At 39.0% G+C, this 15,548-nt stretch overlaps 1 protein-coding gene across 2 annotated transcripts in view; it reads left to right on the top strand.

The window, feature by feature from the left end:
• Positions 1-805: 805 nt before the first annotated feature.
• The window catches only part of SLC9A4 (solute carrier family 9 member A4), a 31,236-nt gene continuing 16,493 nt past the window's right edge, over positions 806-15,548 (top strand). Inside the window, exons 1-5 of one of the 2 annotated variants that reach the window (XM_058849890.1) lie at positions 806-1,082; positions 3,219-3,682; positions 8,842-9,101; positions 12,222-12,439; positions 14,400-14,602. In XM_058849890.1, coding sequence (XP_058705873.1) covers positions 821-1,082; positions 3,219-3,682; positions 8,842-9,101; positions 12,222-12,439; positions 14,400-14,602 — 1,407 coding nt within the window. In that variant the 5' untranslated portion in view covers positions 806-820. The remainder of the gene's footprint in view (positions 1,083-3,218; positions 3,683-8,841; positions 9,102-12,221; positions 12,440-14,399; positions 14,603-15,548) is intronic. The other variant, XM_058849899.1, reaches the window with a different exon arrangement.

The raw sequence follows: 15,548 nt of genomic DNA, 5'->3' as shown, positions 1-15,548 counted from the left end.
TAAATGCCTTTCTGGTGTGAGTAAAACAAATGCCAAATACAAGACAACTCAAGATCCAGCCTCAGGCAGGTGATGTGACTGAGACCTTCCTCTTTATGTTGCTATTACCTGCTAAATTCCATACACGTGTTTAAGAGAGGGAGGCCCTTTCCAAAGGAGGCTGTAATTTGCGCGGTCCCCCACCAGATGTCCCTGCCGCGAGCCCTGCACAATCCCTTTATTTGCACCCCGAGTGGTTTTGTTACCAGGTGTGACAGCACCAGTGGGGAGTGCCAAGTGTGGTGCCCGAGGTGCCACTTGCGCTGGGGAGGCAGGCGGGGAGCGAGGGCAAGAGAGGAAGGCACGAAGGAGGCTCCTGCCTCCCCAGGCTGCCACCACCTCTCCCAGCTGATGATATTCCCTCGTGCTGCGCTTGCTGCCTGAATGGTGAGCACGGAAAGATTTTTGTTTGGTTTGGGCTTTTTTTTATTTATTTATTTTTATTTATTTTTTTTGACAGTGGAAAAATCAGGGAGGCTGCATAAATAATGTAGTTGGAAAGGTCTTTCTTTTTATTCCTCAGCAGGGTGATGCTGTGGCCAAGGTTTTTCTGGGTCAGAGGAACCTGCACAACCGGTATCTTCATACAAGCTTCATGTCCGTCTGCAGCACAAGGAACAGGACGGGCACATAAGGACTATAAAATGACCTCTATCAGGCAAATGAAAGAGCCCTGAGGAAGAAGTGGCTGTGGGCAGTGTGAATCAGCAGGAGTGACTGTGCACACCTTCATGCACCCACTATATGCTAAATCTGTAATAAAATCGTCACGGCCCCAGACATGGGCTTTGCCAGGCTTGCATATACGAAGCTTTCCAACCTGCTGCTAGTGCTGTTGAGTGTGGTATCCTGCTCTGCTGCTGCTGATGGGGATGAGCCCAGCCTGGGCAAGAGGTCCTTGCCTCACTATGAACATGATTCCAGTGGTGGTGTTGACTCTTCTCAAGACACAAGGCTACATGTTTTCACACTGGACTATGACTATGTGCAAATTCCCTGTGAAGTTACCCTTTGGATACTCCTTGCCTCCTTTGCAAAAATAGGTAAGTAGAAAATGGGATATCAGGTCCCCCTAACTTGGAAAGAAGGTAAAAAAGTACAATGTAACCGAGTAACTTTCGTTCATTTTGAAGCTGGAATAGATTTTACAGCATCTGTCCTCAAAAGAACAGGTGTTCATTACCACAGCAATGCCAATATTCCACTTTAGGATGATTCCATCTTACTTAAGTTAACATATGACCTCTAACCTTCACATCTCTTGGGCTGTGCGTAGCAAGTAGCAACAGAGCTCCCTGACACAGTGCTGTCCATTCATTTTTCTAGTCCTTGTAGATCACAAGATACTGGAATTTGCAACCTGACACAGCTGTAGAAATCAGTTACACCAGACTGAGACTTCAAGAGTATTGAATTTTAGGGAGAAAGTGTAAAGCTTTCTTCTTTTGTATGAATCAGAGGAAACATTTCCCTCTGAGTCCTTGTTTTACATATTTGCTCCTTAAGGCTGGTGTGAAAAGTAATACCAGGGGAGATAGAATGAGAGTCTCTGAGGGTGTGGATTGTCAGAGATGCAGGCTAAGTAACTTTTGAATACACAGCAATGCATCTAGCTTCTATTAGAGCTCCATGTGGGTATCTGAAAGGGGAAAGGCAACTCAGGGAACAGTAATTGCAGTAGGAACTGTAATTAACATATCAGAAAAGGCTCATCATGCCTTACACATTTTCATGGCTGGGCTGAAATTCTTTTGACCATTTAGAATTAACGGAGCAATATCAAATAAATGAAGAAGATGGTAAGAATGTGAAGAGTTGCACACAAAAAATCTCCCTTTTCTTTCTGTAGGATTTTCAAACATTTTCTTATAACAAGCTGGTAGGTGAGACTGATGTTTTTCTGGAGGTGGCCTGAAGATAAACATTTTTCCTATCATAGTTACCCAGCTGACAAAAATCATTAACTCTATCCATAATTTGCCAGTTTCATTATGGCTGATGCCCTCAATCTGATTCCTACAAATATCTTCACTGGTACCATAATCAAAATTTTCACAAATAAAATTTGTTATGGCATCAGTGGAGTGTGTTAATAGTAAATATATTGACCAAATTCTTTTTTTATCATCCATAAAAGCACAGGACTTGACACATGGCACATCTACACAATATTCTTTTTTTGAATATGAAATATATACTTTAGAAGAAGTGTGTGATGCCACCCAGGTGGACCTGTTACTTTTACTGTGAGTTTTCAAACAATATTATTTTTGATGAAAAGTGTGGAGCTGTTAATTTTAAATATATTTGGAAGAAAGAGTTAGTCTGAATAATCTGGTTACACAGGGAAGAAGATTTCCAAGATGTTAAAGTTTTCAGTGTTTTGTTCAGGTATTATCTTCTTTCTGGATTTCAAGATTCAAGAATGGGAAACTGTAAGACTGACAGAAGACTTGAAAATTATTTTTTAAATTAAAAAGCAGATGAGTAGATTTATGATATTAAGATACCTCTTAGTAAAAAAACAAAATAGTGTCCAAAAAATTATTGAAACTTTCATAAAAATATTTTTATGTTCCTTTGCTTTTGAAGACTGATAATTCAAGGGTCACAGAAATACTGTCATGGCAGAAGCTTCTAGAGTTGCAAGATGAAGGCTGACCTAGCTTCAAGCATGGAGTAACAGACACTTCATTTAAAGGTTTCTTAGTCTGACTCATTCTCATTCTTGTAAATGTAAAAAAAATCCTGACAGTTTTAGTACAGGCACATCTCATTCACAGTGTGATCACACAGCTCCTTGCATTGCTACTAGATGAGCCAGTAGCAGGTGGGCAGTAAGGATTCTTGAAGAAAATATTCTTTCCAAATTGTGGAGGATCATTTCAAAGAGGTTTCTGCCTTCCCAGAAGTGGAGCTTAAACTTAGACATGCTTGTTCAGAAATCAGGAGCTGGGCATCAGGAAGAGAAAACCTTGATGGTCAAACTCTTGCCCTGCTTTTGTGATACAAGCGTGGGAATGTTTAGTTTTGAAGGGAACAGTATTGCCTGCTTTTACCTTCATAATCCTTGGAGCAGAAGCTGGCTATCTGAAGACAAAGTGTCCAAACACAGACAAGACAATTGTCTGACATCAGGTTAATTTAAACTTAAATAATTCCCTAATGTTTTATTCAAGGTTTCCATATCTTTCACCGATTACCAAGACTTATGCCGGAAAGCTGCATCCTGATTGCCATTGGAGCACTAGTAGGAGCAATCATCTTTGCTTCCCATCACAAATCTCCACCAGTGATGAACAGTAGTATTTACTTCTTGTATCTCCTTCCACCCATTATTCTGGAGGAGGGTTATTTCATGCCAACTCGACCATTTTTTGAAAACTTTGGATCCATTCTGTGGTGGTCTGTTCTGGGAGCTCTGCTGAACTCATTTGGGATTGGCCTCTCCCTCTATGGAGTCTGCCAGATTGAAGCCTTCGGCCTGACTGACCTGAACCTCCTGCAGAACTTGCTCTTTGGCAGCATGATTTCAGCAGTGGACCCCGTGGCAGCTCTGGTAGTTTTTGAAGAAGCCTCTGTTAATGAGCAGCTTTACATGATGATCTTTGGAGAGTCATTGCTGAATGATGGCATAACCGTGGTGAGTTTCTTTCTGCTCCTCATCTTCCCCTCTTTGGACTCTTGTGGGTCGTAGGGTTACTGGGCACAGGACAAGAACAGCTCAAAGGAGATCCTAATACATTATTTATTTTATGAATACTCCACTCAATTACACTCAAGGGATTTTAATGTATTCAAAAATTACATCTTGTATTCCCTCTTTCCAAAGCATGTATTTTAGAGCTGCTGGGAGAGAACATACACATATACGTGAGATGTCTTCTGGCATTGACTGAAGTGAACAGATAAGCTACAGCTGATTTTCCTGGTCAGATCAGTGCAGGACCTTGGAATGTTCTTGACATTGTGCAAGCAGAAAATTGTTCTGCTTAAAAACTGAAAGCAAGCAAGGGTAGGAATACAGGAGACCCTGCTTTGTCATATACCCGAGAGGGTCCCCGGGGAAAAAAAAATAGGCAAACCATATGTGGATAACCTCTGGAGGCCACGCTCTGTCTTCCAGCCCCTTCCAGAAATTTCTTCAAGGATCTTAGACAGAAATTCCTAATGCCACTAAGAAATTTGCATAGCTCGGTTTCCACCAGTAGAAGTATTGATACTGACAAATATTTGCCCTTTTTGGCTGTCTTATCATAAATATCCAGAAACAATGTTTCCTGAATAAGAGAGATTTGTTTGGTTGGTTGTGTTTTTGTTGTTGCTGTTGTTTGTTATTGGTTTTTTATAGGAGGAGAGTTTTTTTACAAAGCTCCTTTCGCTAATATTTTTCCCCTTATCTCATTAGTTCTGCTAAAATTGGAGCAACCTAAAATTCTAGCTGTAAGCAGAAGTGACAAGAACATTTAAAACACATGAAAACACATGTTTTTTCGAGGAAGAAATTTCAAGCAGGAAGTTTATTGCTCAGAAACCAACAGGACTGCTCATGTGGTGCAAATTAAGGGCAGGTTAAGGAGTTTCACTAGATAAGATCTTTACAGAATTTAAATCACAGGAATCTAAGCCACATAACAACTATTCAGATACTGCTATACATAAGGTACAGCCCAACTCTGACTTTTAAAATCTGTACAGAGTTCACTGTGGAAAGGCTTCATGGGAGAAGTGCAGTTTATGAGTACCGAGAAAAGAAACAGGAACAAAGTGACTTCTTACAGCCTCTGGATCATAAATCCTTCCACTTGGTGATCAGAGATAAAGGGCTGATTTAGAGCTAAGGGACAAGTGTTATTTAATTTACATTCAAATTACTTGGGTGCTGCAGTTGTAACAGAAAAATCCCCCGTGTGTCTAGCTCTTACGTTTGTCTTTTTGGTTCCTTCAAATACTGACCTCAAAAATGTAATACCTCTTTTTCACACTGGAAGAGCTGGTTTCATGCTTTTTTTGATTTGAGCTATTTATCACGTGGATCCAAGCCCTGATGGTATTTACCTGAGCTTTCTGTCAGGTAAATATATTACAGTATAAATGTGCAGGGACAGAAAAGACAGTGGACTTAAGCACTGCTCAGCAGCACAGGGTGTGTTAGTAAACTAAATGTAAGAGCTGTATGTGGGGTATGTTGGGTGCCCCACTGAGAGGTCCCACTGCCCCACACACTCTCATCTCTGGGGCTCATCTCAGAGCAGCTGTGTTCCCATCAGTTTGTCAGCTCCTGCTATTGCATCTCTGCATCAACCACCATTTCCCATCTTTCTGGGATTAGAATGCCATCTTTCTGGGCATTAGAGCTTTCAAAATCTCTACCTGGCATCATGCTTAAGAAGACTGAAGTATTTGTCACCTGAATGGAGCCCAGTAGGTGACTTTCTCCTCTCTGATATCCCATTTACTTTTTCCCAAGTCTTTAAAACTATTTATCCCAGGTATATTCTCTTACCACTTCCTTCTCTTTCTTTCTTAACAGTTTCATTTGAGTTAACTCTAAGTGTTTAAAAAAGATAGTATCACCAAGTTATATTAAGCATACATATATTTTTTTTTTATTGTTTAAATACAAATATCCCCTAGTTCTCTCCAGCCTGCTTATCAGCTTGGACATTTTTTTCCTCAGCAGGAAAAACTGGTATGAGTTTTGTTGAACTTATGTATTACATTTGGGGCAACAATAGCTCTGTCTCCTATATTTAGTTCAATATCTTGGTATATAAAAAAATTACAAAATGTCAGACAGTAGAATTACTATTGTAATTGTAATTCTATACAAATATATATATGTATATATATACATATAATATATATATAATTCTAAATACAAATATAATAGAATTATGACTTTGCCATAAGAGGGTGGGAGAAAAATGGATTATTTACTCCTTTTACCCATTGGTACTTTTTCTTATTTTCCTCAGTAAGGCCATGTCTATGGGTGGAAAAAGAAGGCTCCAAGTCCTGTTAATTGCTTCTTTCCCCAGTTATTTCTGAGTGGGCTGTTAGCATCAGAATAGTTCAGTCAGCAACAGGGCTGGACCTAGGATGCGTCATGCATTAGTGGAATTTCAAAGCCCTGTTTGAAAAAAGTGTTATAAAACTAGTGCAGATCTTATTCAAGCCTGAACTCAGGTGGAATACCCTGATGTTGCTGTGACGTGTTTCAGGCATCTGAAGTTCTGTTTCCAGGTACACAGGTTTCTAAATTTTGTTTCTAAACAGGAGCTCAACACCTGTATGCATCAGGAAATGGAATATTCTTTAACTGCTTCATCTCTGAGGCTTGATTTTAGAAATACTGAGAACACCTATATATCATGCTGTACTCAAAATGAGTGGCACCGCTGGCTGTATTCTCTAATGGAACTCTCTCTTCTTTGTACGTGGCAGAACAGTTAAATCTAATACGTGTTGAAGGCCCAAGTAAATTTTTTTTTTTTTTTTTTTATATTTGAAATTGCCTCTTTGGTGTTACTGAGAAAGACTTTGACCACTGGTTTGGGTACTAGAAAGGAGGATATTCTCTGCTCCTGCTGTAAATGTTGTTCCACTGTGCTTAGAGTAAAACCAGCTACAGTGGTCAAAAAGAATTACCAGAGTGGTAAGAAAGAATTATCAAGGCAGTCTGTGTTGGTGGTTAAGGCAGTCACTTGAAAATCTCTCCTTCCAATGCTTCTGATGTGGATTGTACATGCAGTAATTGTACATAGACACCTGGAGCATGGAGCAGTCCCTGGGGAGTTCCCTGTGGCAACAGCATCATGCTCTCTCTTCCTCTCCCTGGTTCTAAAAGCTGCCCAGTGGTACAAAATCCTCTCTAAACAACCCAAAGCATGATATTCTCAGAGCTGCTACATGAGACCACTACCAATCCATCCCTTTTTTTGTGTGAACAAAAACCTCCTAATCTGATTCAGCTTTCCTAATTGATAAAGAATTCCAGTTATCCATTTACTGGCATAAACACTGCAATGTAACTTAGCTGAGCCTTACTTACATGACACAGTGCAGGTTGTGCTACAGAACAGTTTACTCCCACAAAAGCATGTTACAAAAAAAAAAAAAAAATAGAAATTATGTCATATTTCCATAACTTTAATTTTTATGCCAAATCAGTTAAATCATACAGGTACTTTAGGAACTAGAAGAGTGAAAAAAGTTCTTAAATCATTTGCTGAGAATCTTTCTTCATAAGTCAGCATAGAATCATGCTGTGATATCATTTATAAAGAATTACAAGATTTGCTTACTGTGAAGACATGAACCCTCTTTTCCTCATCTGCCACTGAAGAGACGAATTTCATACACTAGCATTAGGAAAAAGAAGTTCTGGGTATTTTCTTAGATTAAATATTTTGTTTGGCTTTGTCTGTCTCCCAGAATCATTAGCAGTGAGCCTTCTGGAGAACAGACTGTGTGACAACTCAAGGTTATATGTCCCCAGCAGCAATTTAAGATTAGATAATTATCCTAATGAGCTTGACTCTTCTACCTGCAAATACCTGCTTTAGTCTTCTTAATAACATTCTGGAATTAGCTAGATGAAGAAGAAATACCAAAGAAAACCATAAAATGCAAATTACTTTGGTCTATTTATTGTTTTTGAACTAATGTTTTAGTGCAACAGCTTCAGAGAGCTGGTGTCTAGTTGTTTCCCAAATTCTCTTCAAAACTGAAAGGTGACTTTCATGTGTTACACACTCACTAAACAAATCTGACAGGACTTAATATTAACTGATTGTCAGCAAACTCTAAGGCCTTTTTATTACTGCAACACTCTGGAAATTTTCTGCTTGTTTCTGAAAGATGACTGAAAGTGGAATATTCTGAAAATTTTTCATTAACAGTTTCTGCAGAATAGATATTATTGATTATAGAAGTTTGGTAAAGTTTTCTGCTCTAAGATACTGTCTTTACAGACCAATTTATATAATACATCATATAAAATTATAATTTTCACTAAATTGAATCTTTCTTCTAATATATTTTCTTTTAATTTTTTAAATTTTGAGCATTCTAGTCAAAACGTGCATACGTGCAGGGTCTTTAGAATGTTTACAGTCTCACAATATTTGGTTCATACTTTGAGATTGTTGTCTGGGAAGGTGGTTAAATGGCATAAAACTCCATTGTCTAGCTAGAGACAATATGAAAGTGAGGCTACTTATTCCCCTTCCCTTCCCCCTGATTTTTACATGTCAGGTACTATCGAAAAACACGTCCCATGTCCATCTAATGAAGTTTGTCGAGTCTACTGACTGACCCTATAGACAAACTAAATGGGATTTGAATCAAATATGTGATTCTCAGTCCCTGCCCTGCCCCAGCCCGAGTCAGAAGAACATGGAAGGTAGAGCCTGGGGTTTTTAAGGTGCCCGGCTGGGCTTTTAACCTCTGCTACAAAGACCAAAAATTAAATTAACTGTCAAACAAACAAAAATAAGAGTATTTTTGTTTATTATTCAGTGGCATGTGGTCCCCCAGTAATTTACTTCCATTTCACAGCTATTTACCCTTTTTCTTTTTTTTTTTTTTTTCTCTTTTTCAGGACACTTAACAGACTCTTATTTCTGGGACTTGTTAAGAACCAGTTGAGATTTCAATTGTTACTTTTCTGGTCTCTCTAAAGTAATATCTGGCATACACAGATATTTAAACACACACACATAGTTTCACCTATGAAATGAGTAAACCTGCCAGGTTCAGAAAGATGCCTAACAGCTGTCTTCTTATTTTCACATGCAGGTTTTATATAACATCTTCATCGCCTTCACCCAGATGCACAGGTATGAAGAAATTGAATCCATCGATATCTTTGCTGGCTTTGCTCGCTTCTTCGTGGTGGGGCTGGGAGGAGTCTTGTTTGGTGTTGTATTTGGATTTGTCTCAGCGTTCATGACTCGTTTCACCCACAACGTCTCTTCAATCGAACCCCTGCTGGTCTTCATGTTCAGCTACCTCTCATACTTGTCTGCTGAAACCCTTTACATCTCTGGCATTTTGGCGTGAGTATTACTTGCTGCTTTTTGGATGACCACTTTGAGGAACTGGGTTTTTTTTTTTTCTTTGGTGGTTTGCTCAAGATTGGTACAACACCAGCATTCATTCTCTGGCTTAGAGAGGCAGTGCACATCTTCTCAGAGATCTGTAAAATGCAGTGGTAACTAGGAAAAGCAAACCCACAGTCAGTGTAGGCACAGATATGCTACTGAGGAGTCTTGTCAAAAGTACTGCAAGTACTGGTAAAGTGGCCAGTGCTGCCACCATCTGTCTGCTGTCTCTGATAAGATCAGCAACAGGAGAGAATGATTTGAAAATGTACCAGTTTATCTGTATTTATTTCTAAGCAGCTTCACTATCAGATTGTAAGAGAGATATAAAGCGATGGGTATGGAAAACATGAGAATGCACATCTGAGTTCTTTGTGAACATCAGCCCTAACACAATTTACTGGAATTATATTACATTTGAACAGCATCACTGGGATTGAAACTAGGAAAAAACAGGCAGAAGAGGACATCACCTACACATGCATACTTATGTTCATGTATGTGAATATTGACAGTTATATTTTTTTGTGGTAAGGATAGCTTGATACAGCTGTAATGCTGGGGACGTCTTCCTCAAAGTATGATGGCATGGGTGACTGCTGTGGAGAGAATAGCTGATAGGTTCTTGACTGGGGTAAATGCAGAAAGAATGAGCATTGTGGGAAGGAAGGAGAATGGCAGCAGGAAAGGAGCTGGAAGAGAAAGGAAGGAATAGGGATGAAAGTGAGAGACTCAAAGAGAAAGTTGCTGGCAAATTACTTTCAAGGATACCACACCAAACAACCCATCTGAGGGGTAAAGCATAAAGAGATGGAGACCTCACGTTTCTAAACACTCCAGCTGGTGCTGCTGGCTGCTGTAGGCTCAGTGCACAGCTGGTGGGTAGCAGCAGTTTTGCACAGCCCCTACTGGCTCTGAGCTTTCCTGATGGGTCTTGGAAGTCCTTGTGTTCCAGAAAAAGCTTCCCTCTAGAGAGGACAAACCAGTGTAAACTTAGCAAATACAAGCATATGGCTGCTGATGTCCAGACAGGTGCATTTACACACCTCAGCTTGTAAAGCTCTGAGTTCATAGAATCACAGAATGTTTTGTGTTGGAAAGGACATTTAAAGGGCATCTAGTCCAATTCCCTCGTAATGAGAAGGGAGATCTTCAGCTAGATCATGTTGCTCAGAGCACCATCCAAACTGGCCTTGACAGTTTTCACAGGGTGGACATCTATCACCATCCTGGGCATCTTGTTCCAGTGCTGCACCATTCCCATTGTAAAAAAAGCTTTTCTTTAAATCTAGTCTAAATCTACCTGAATATTTTAGTTTAAAACTATTATCCCCTGTTGTATTGCAATAGGTGCTACTAAAAGGTTTGTTCTTATCTTTCTTATAGGCTTCTTTTAAATGTGTTACACACTCAAACACAATCAAAAGATTGAAATGAGGTTTTCCTGAAACCTATTCTTCCCCAGGCTGAAGAACCCTGGGTTCTTCAGCTTCAGAGCAGAATTACCTTGGTAAAAACAACTTTTGTAGGATGGCCCTGGGAAGCAGTATTTGAATATTTAAACATATTGAACAAGTAGTTAGACAGGATATAGATTATTTTTAGCAATTAGACAAAGCAGATGAGTCTTATACTATGTTTTGTATACCTGACACATATGCTCAGATCGAGGTAACTGGCAACATTCGTTGAGCAGGATTAGATCTACTGTGCAGTGAACAGTAACACCATGTGGACCCTTGCCTACCTGCACTGCCCAAAATACTGCTTCCTCACCTATTCCTTGCACTAGACTACATAGCTCTTTATCTCTTTCATTTCTTATTTTCATTAGAGTTCTGAAATTATTAGTGATAAAAGAATGTTAATATAATTTGGATTTATTATTCTTACTGCTTCATTAAGAAAATTATTGCTTGTTTTAGAGATGGGAACTTATTGTCACCTTTCTGAATTATTGAGGATTCATTCATTTTTCACTTGGCTCATGAAAGTCTATTATGAATGTGTATCTGAAAGTCAACAGTATTAATCATTAATGCCTAATGGCCTTGTCTTGGAGTGTCCTTGGACATGCTAAATGACTCAGCTCTACCAGGATACCCTTGAGATTTCTTCAGTGGAAATTAAATGAACTGAAACTAGAGGAAGGTTATTTAATGAACAGTCATCATTCTCCAAATTCACAAGTTTGGGAAAATATCATTACAAGAAGCACCCAGAGACTAAAATCAGTAGAAGCTAGATAGGTGCTGGGATATGTTACGAGCATAGCATTCAATCTGTGTATTACCTATGGAAAATGCTGAGGGGAAGAAGGAATCCCTTTCAGTAGGGCTGATGAAAGACTGCTGCTCCATGTGATTGTCACCAGCATCTGTGCTGGGTGGCTGCTGATGCCTCTGACACAGGCTCTAGTCTTCATTAACCATGAAGAAGTGGAAAACTTCCCTTTGCTTCATCAGGCACATTCCCTACACGCTAGGTAACTAAAGGGAGAAGGACACCTCTGTAATTGCATTTTCTCCTGGTCTGCCACAATGGGCTGCTGTGGTGGGAGAGTCCTGAAGCTTGCCCTGGCACTGCTGATCTGCCAGCCAGCTATGGAGCCATGGGAGCTATGGCCCTGGTGTGGGACTACTGTGACCTGCCACTGTCACCTCAAGGGACAATACCACTAAGAGGCAGGTTATGTCTCTCTACCTGATCCACCTGTAGGCTGGTACAAAACCAACCTGCCTGCTGTTTGGGACAAATATTTGGTGGTTGGTGGATTCATGTTAGGCATTCAGGATAAAATGGACTTTGAACTGGAATGTGATACCCTCACTTCCTTGTAAGAAAAGCTGACTAGTTTGCTTCCTTTATCCTGTATGTAAAACAGATTTGTAAACCTGAATGAAAACGCTTTTTTATCTAATGAAATAGCTGACATTACTGCAGAAATAAAATGCTTCTTGTTATGATGAAGGTTGGAATCTGGTGATGGAGAGCAGAGGTAATGATAGCTGATGTTGTGCTTAACTGAAAAGAACAACAGGTTGTGGCTGATCTCTGATGTTTTGCTTGATACAGGATGACAGCTTGTGCAGTGACAATGAAAAAATACGTGGAGGAGAATGTTTCCCAGAATTCTTATACCACAATAAAATATTTCATGAAGATGTTAAGCAGCATCAGTGAGACCCTGATTTTTGTGTTCATGGGAGTGTCTACAGTGGGGAAAAACCATGAATGGAACTGGGCCTTCATTTGCTTCACTCTGCTCTTCTGCCTCATTTGGCGAACACTGAGTAAGTCAGCTTTTGCAGATAACCTTCTCTGCACCTCTGAGAAAAACTCTTTGGTAGAAAGTTGTGTTAGAAAAGTCTGTGGGGACTGGCACAACTGGTTTAACAACAAATTTACTAGGCTTATGTTAGTGACAAGCAAATTTCAGAAATCTACGCGCAGAGAAAAAGGGGAAGAAAGCCCGCACAAATCTGAATGCCCGTTTCCAAGCACAGAGGTTATGTTTAGGTGCAAATGGAATTTTTTAAAGCAAAATTAAAATATAATCATGATTACAATTATAGAGATGTTTATATCTTAGTTTGCTATGTGCCCCTTGGGTAAGTGGACCTCAATGATTTCACCACACACTGTCATTAACTTACAAATTAAATAATATATATTGTCACACTTGCAGTTCTATAGCACTGCAGGTCCTGGGCTGGGAGTGCTGGAGGCAAAGGAAAAGAGGGAAGGTGAAAATTAGCACTGCTGGATAACCAAACAGGGACTTATACCACATGTGGGCTGGCAGCACTATGCTACTACTAAAATTTTAAACAGCTAAAAAGTAGTGACCATATGAAATTACTCCACTTTTGCACATGATATGTCCCATTCCTGCAAAGGTCTCCTGCTGCCTTACCTGTGAGACTGGGATTCCTCTAGCATGGGCAGGGCACTTTGTAGATAATGTCAGATGGGTTGTGGGACACAGTTCCTCATCCTCTCCTAATCTCCAGGATGGGGTGAAAATAATGCTGAAAAGAGAGAAGGATTAAGAAGGCAGGTGGTTGGTGCTCTGGAGGTGGTAGCAAAATAATTACATATTTTCTTGTTATATCTGGACCAGGCATGGCCTCTAAATTTTTAAAGGTTTGCTATCCATTTTGAAATATCCTTCCAATTAAGACAGAAATCGGGAGTGCTCTCCTGATATAAAAGCTGTTTTCCAGCCACATGTCCATTCTTCTCTCAGACACCAAGGGGAGTGCTAGAGCTTTCCAGAGGAAGGCCAAAATATTTTCTGCTAAATTTGTGTGTTAAAATGATTTCATAATTTTCTCTGAAGCTTGAATAAAGTAAAGAGAAGTGGCCTGAGGGTGATACCTCACATAGGCTGTTTTAGTCTGAGTACTTGATGTCTAGCATAGTTATAAGTAGCCAAAAAAGCTCTTGCCTAAAGTGGTATCTGACAACATAGATAAAAGGATACTGGCTTTGCCTCTAATAATCTGAGTGTATCAGTGACAGCTGTGTAAAATAACACAGTAATTATCAGCATTTGTCCACTTTTATGCCAGTAATTTAAGTTTCCACATAAAACGTAGGATATGTATTTCTTATGGAAGATGAAGAAGATTGAGTGAATCGAACAAATTGCTAAAAGTACACTGTAAAGACAAGTTGCAGTCCTTACACAGCCACAATTTGTCTTATTAATTTTAAATTTTATTAAAAGTAAAATGAAATTTGAGAAATAAACAAAGAATAGAGACACAATAAGCCCAAGGATTAAAAATTAAAATGTTATTACTCTTTGTCTTTGAGTGAGCCTGTCCACAGGACTTGTTGGTAAAGCACTGTTCAAACACTTTAGGCAGATATTGTGCAGAAAGCAGGAAACATTACAAGGAACACAGGGAAAGCTCTCATCCAGTTGTTTTTCTTTTCTCCAGAACACTTTGGAGAAAACTATGCAGTGTAAATGTAGGAAGTAAATATTTTCACCTAATCTCCCTTCTAAACTGTGTTAATGAATTTAAATCCTGAAACTGTTAGGAACCATAATATTTTACAGGAGATATTTCACACAAGCCAAGTTTAGCAATTGGTCAAAGAGAAGCTACAAGAAACCAAACTTGAAAAAAACACCATGGGCTGTCAACAGTTCCCCAAGACATTGTTTTGCTTTTAATATTTAATATTTTCTTTTTTCTCCTTGATTAATAATAGCTGTGATTTTTTTTTTTCCCTTCCTAGGTGTATTTGCTCTCTTCTACATCAGTAACAAGTTCCGAACATATCCTTTCACCTTCAAAGACCAGCTCATTATTTCTTATAGTGGCCTCCGAGGTGCCAGCAGCTTTTCTCTTGCATTCTTGCTTCCAGTGAATCTTTTCCCCAGAAAAAATCTATTCATCACTGCGACTCTTGTGGTTATATATTTCACTGTCTTCATCCAAGTACGTGTGTTTCTTAATGGATAACTTTCGTATAAGAGAAGCCTTTTGTATGAAAGCTTCATAGTGACAATTGCATTGAATTCACTCTTAGGCTAGGACATGTTATTGCATTTCAGAGACAGATTTAGCACTACACTATGTAATTAGCCTTTTTAGGGCTTTTAGGTAATACAAAAACTCTGTATTGAAAACATGTATCTTCTAAAATATTCAGGACAGAGGGCACTTGGTGTCCAAAATTGCTTATGTTCATTCCACATGCATTTCCTGGTGCTTCCAATTCAAGTATTTTAACTTTAGATTCCAGCACTGATTCATTCTTTTTTAGTGATGTAACTCAAAATGACCAGAAAAAAATATGTCTGTTCTGTGACAGATTTTTAATTTTATACTTTTATCCTTGTCTGTCTTGGAGACTAAATACAAATATTTTGAAATCCATTGTAAAAGAGTATTAAAAAAAAAATAAATAAAGTGAATAAGTCACATTTGTAAGTACATGTGTCTACTTTAGTTATTTCACCTGGCTTACCGCTGTACCTGGAAGAACTGAAACCTGTAGAGAAATTGCAGCCCATATTTTGTATTTTCCAATACCAAGGTCTCAGATCCTCTTGGGTGCCAGTGGGGCACTATGCACTTGTGATAAGTAAGGTCCTTTGGTTCCACCAGAACATTTCAGAAAAAAACCCAATTTATTGCTGTTTCCCTTTTTAAAATGGTTTTCTGTAGCAGTGCTGTAAAAAAATGGGAAAAACTGAAAACTGTTTCTAAGTGAAAAACCCCTGGAATGTTTAAGTCTGAAAATGTTGAAATAAACGATTTCAAGATTTCAAGACCATGCAAAGATAATGTTTTCTTTCAAATGAGTCCTCTTTTGAAGACGATTGCCAATGAGTCAGTTGATTTATATAATTAGAATATGCCAATAAATAGAATCTCACTT

Source organism: Poecile atricapillus, chromosome 1 (assembly GCF_030490865.1).
Source record: "Poecile atricapillus isolate bPoeAtr1 chromosome 1, bPoeAtr1.hap1, whole genome shotgun sequence".
Classification (NCBI taxonomy): Eukaryota; Metazoa; Chordata; class Aves; order Passeriformes; family Paridae; genus Poecile; species Poecile atricapillus.
The sequence above is the reverse complement of the archived record's forward strand: the minus strand, read 5'-3'. Positions and strand labels throughout refer to the sequence as shown.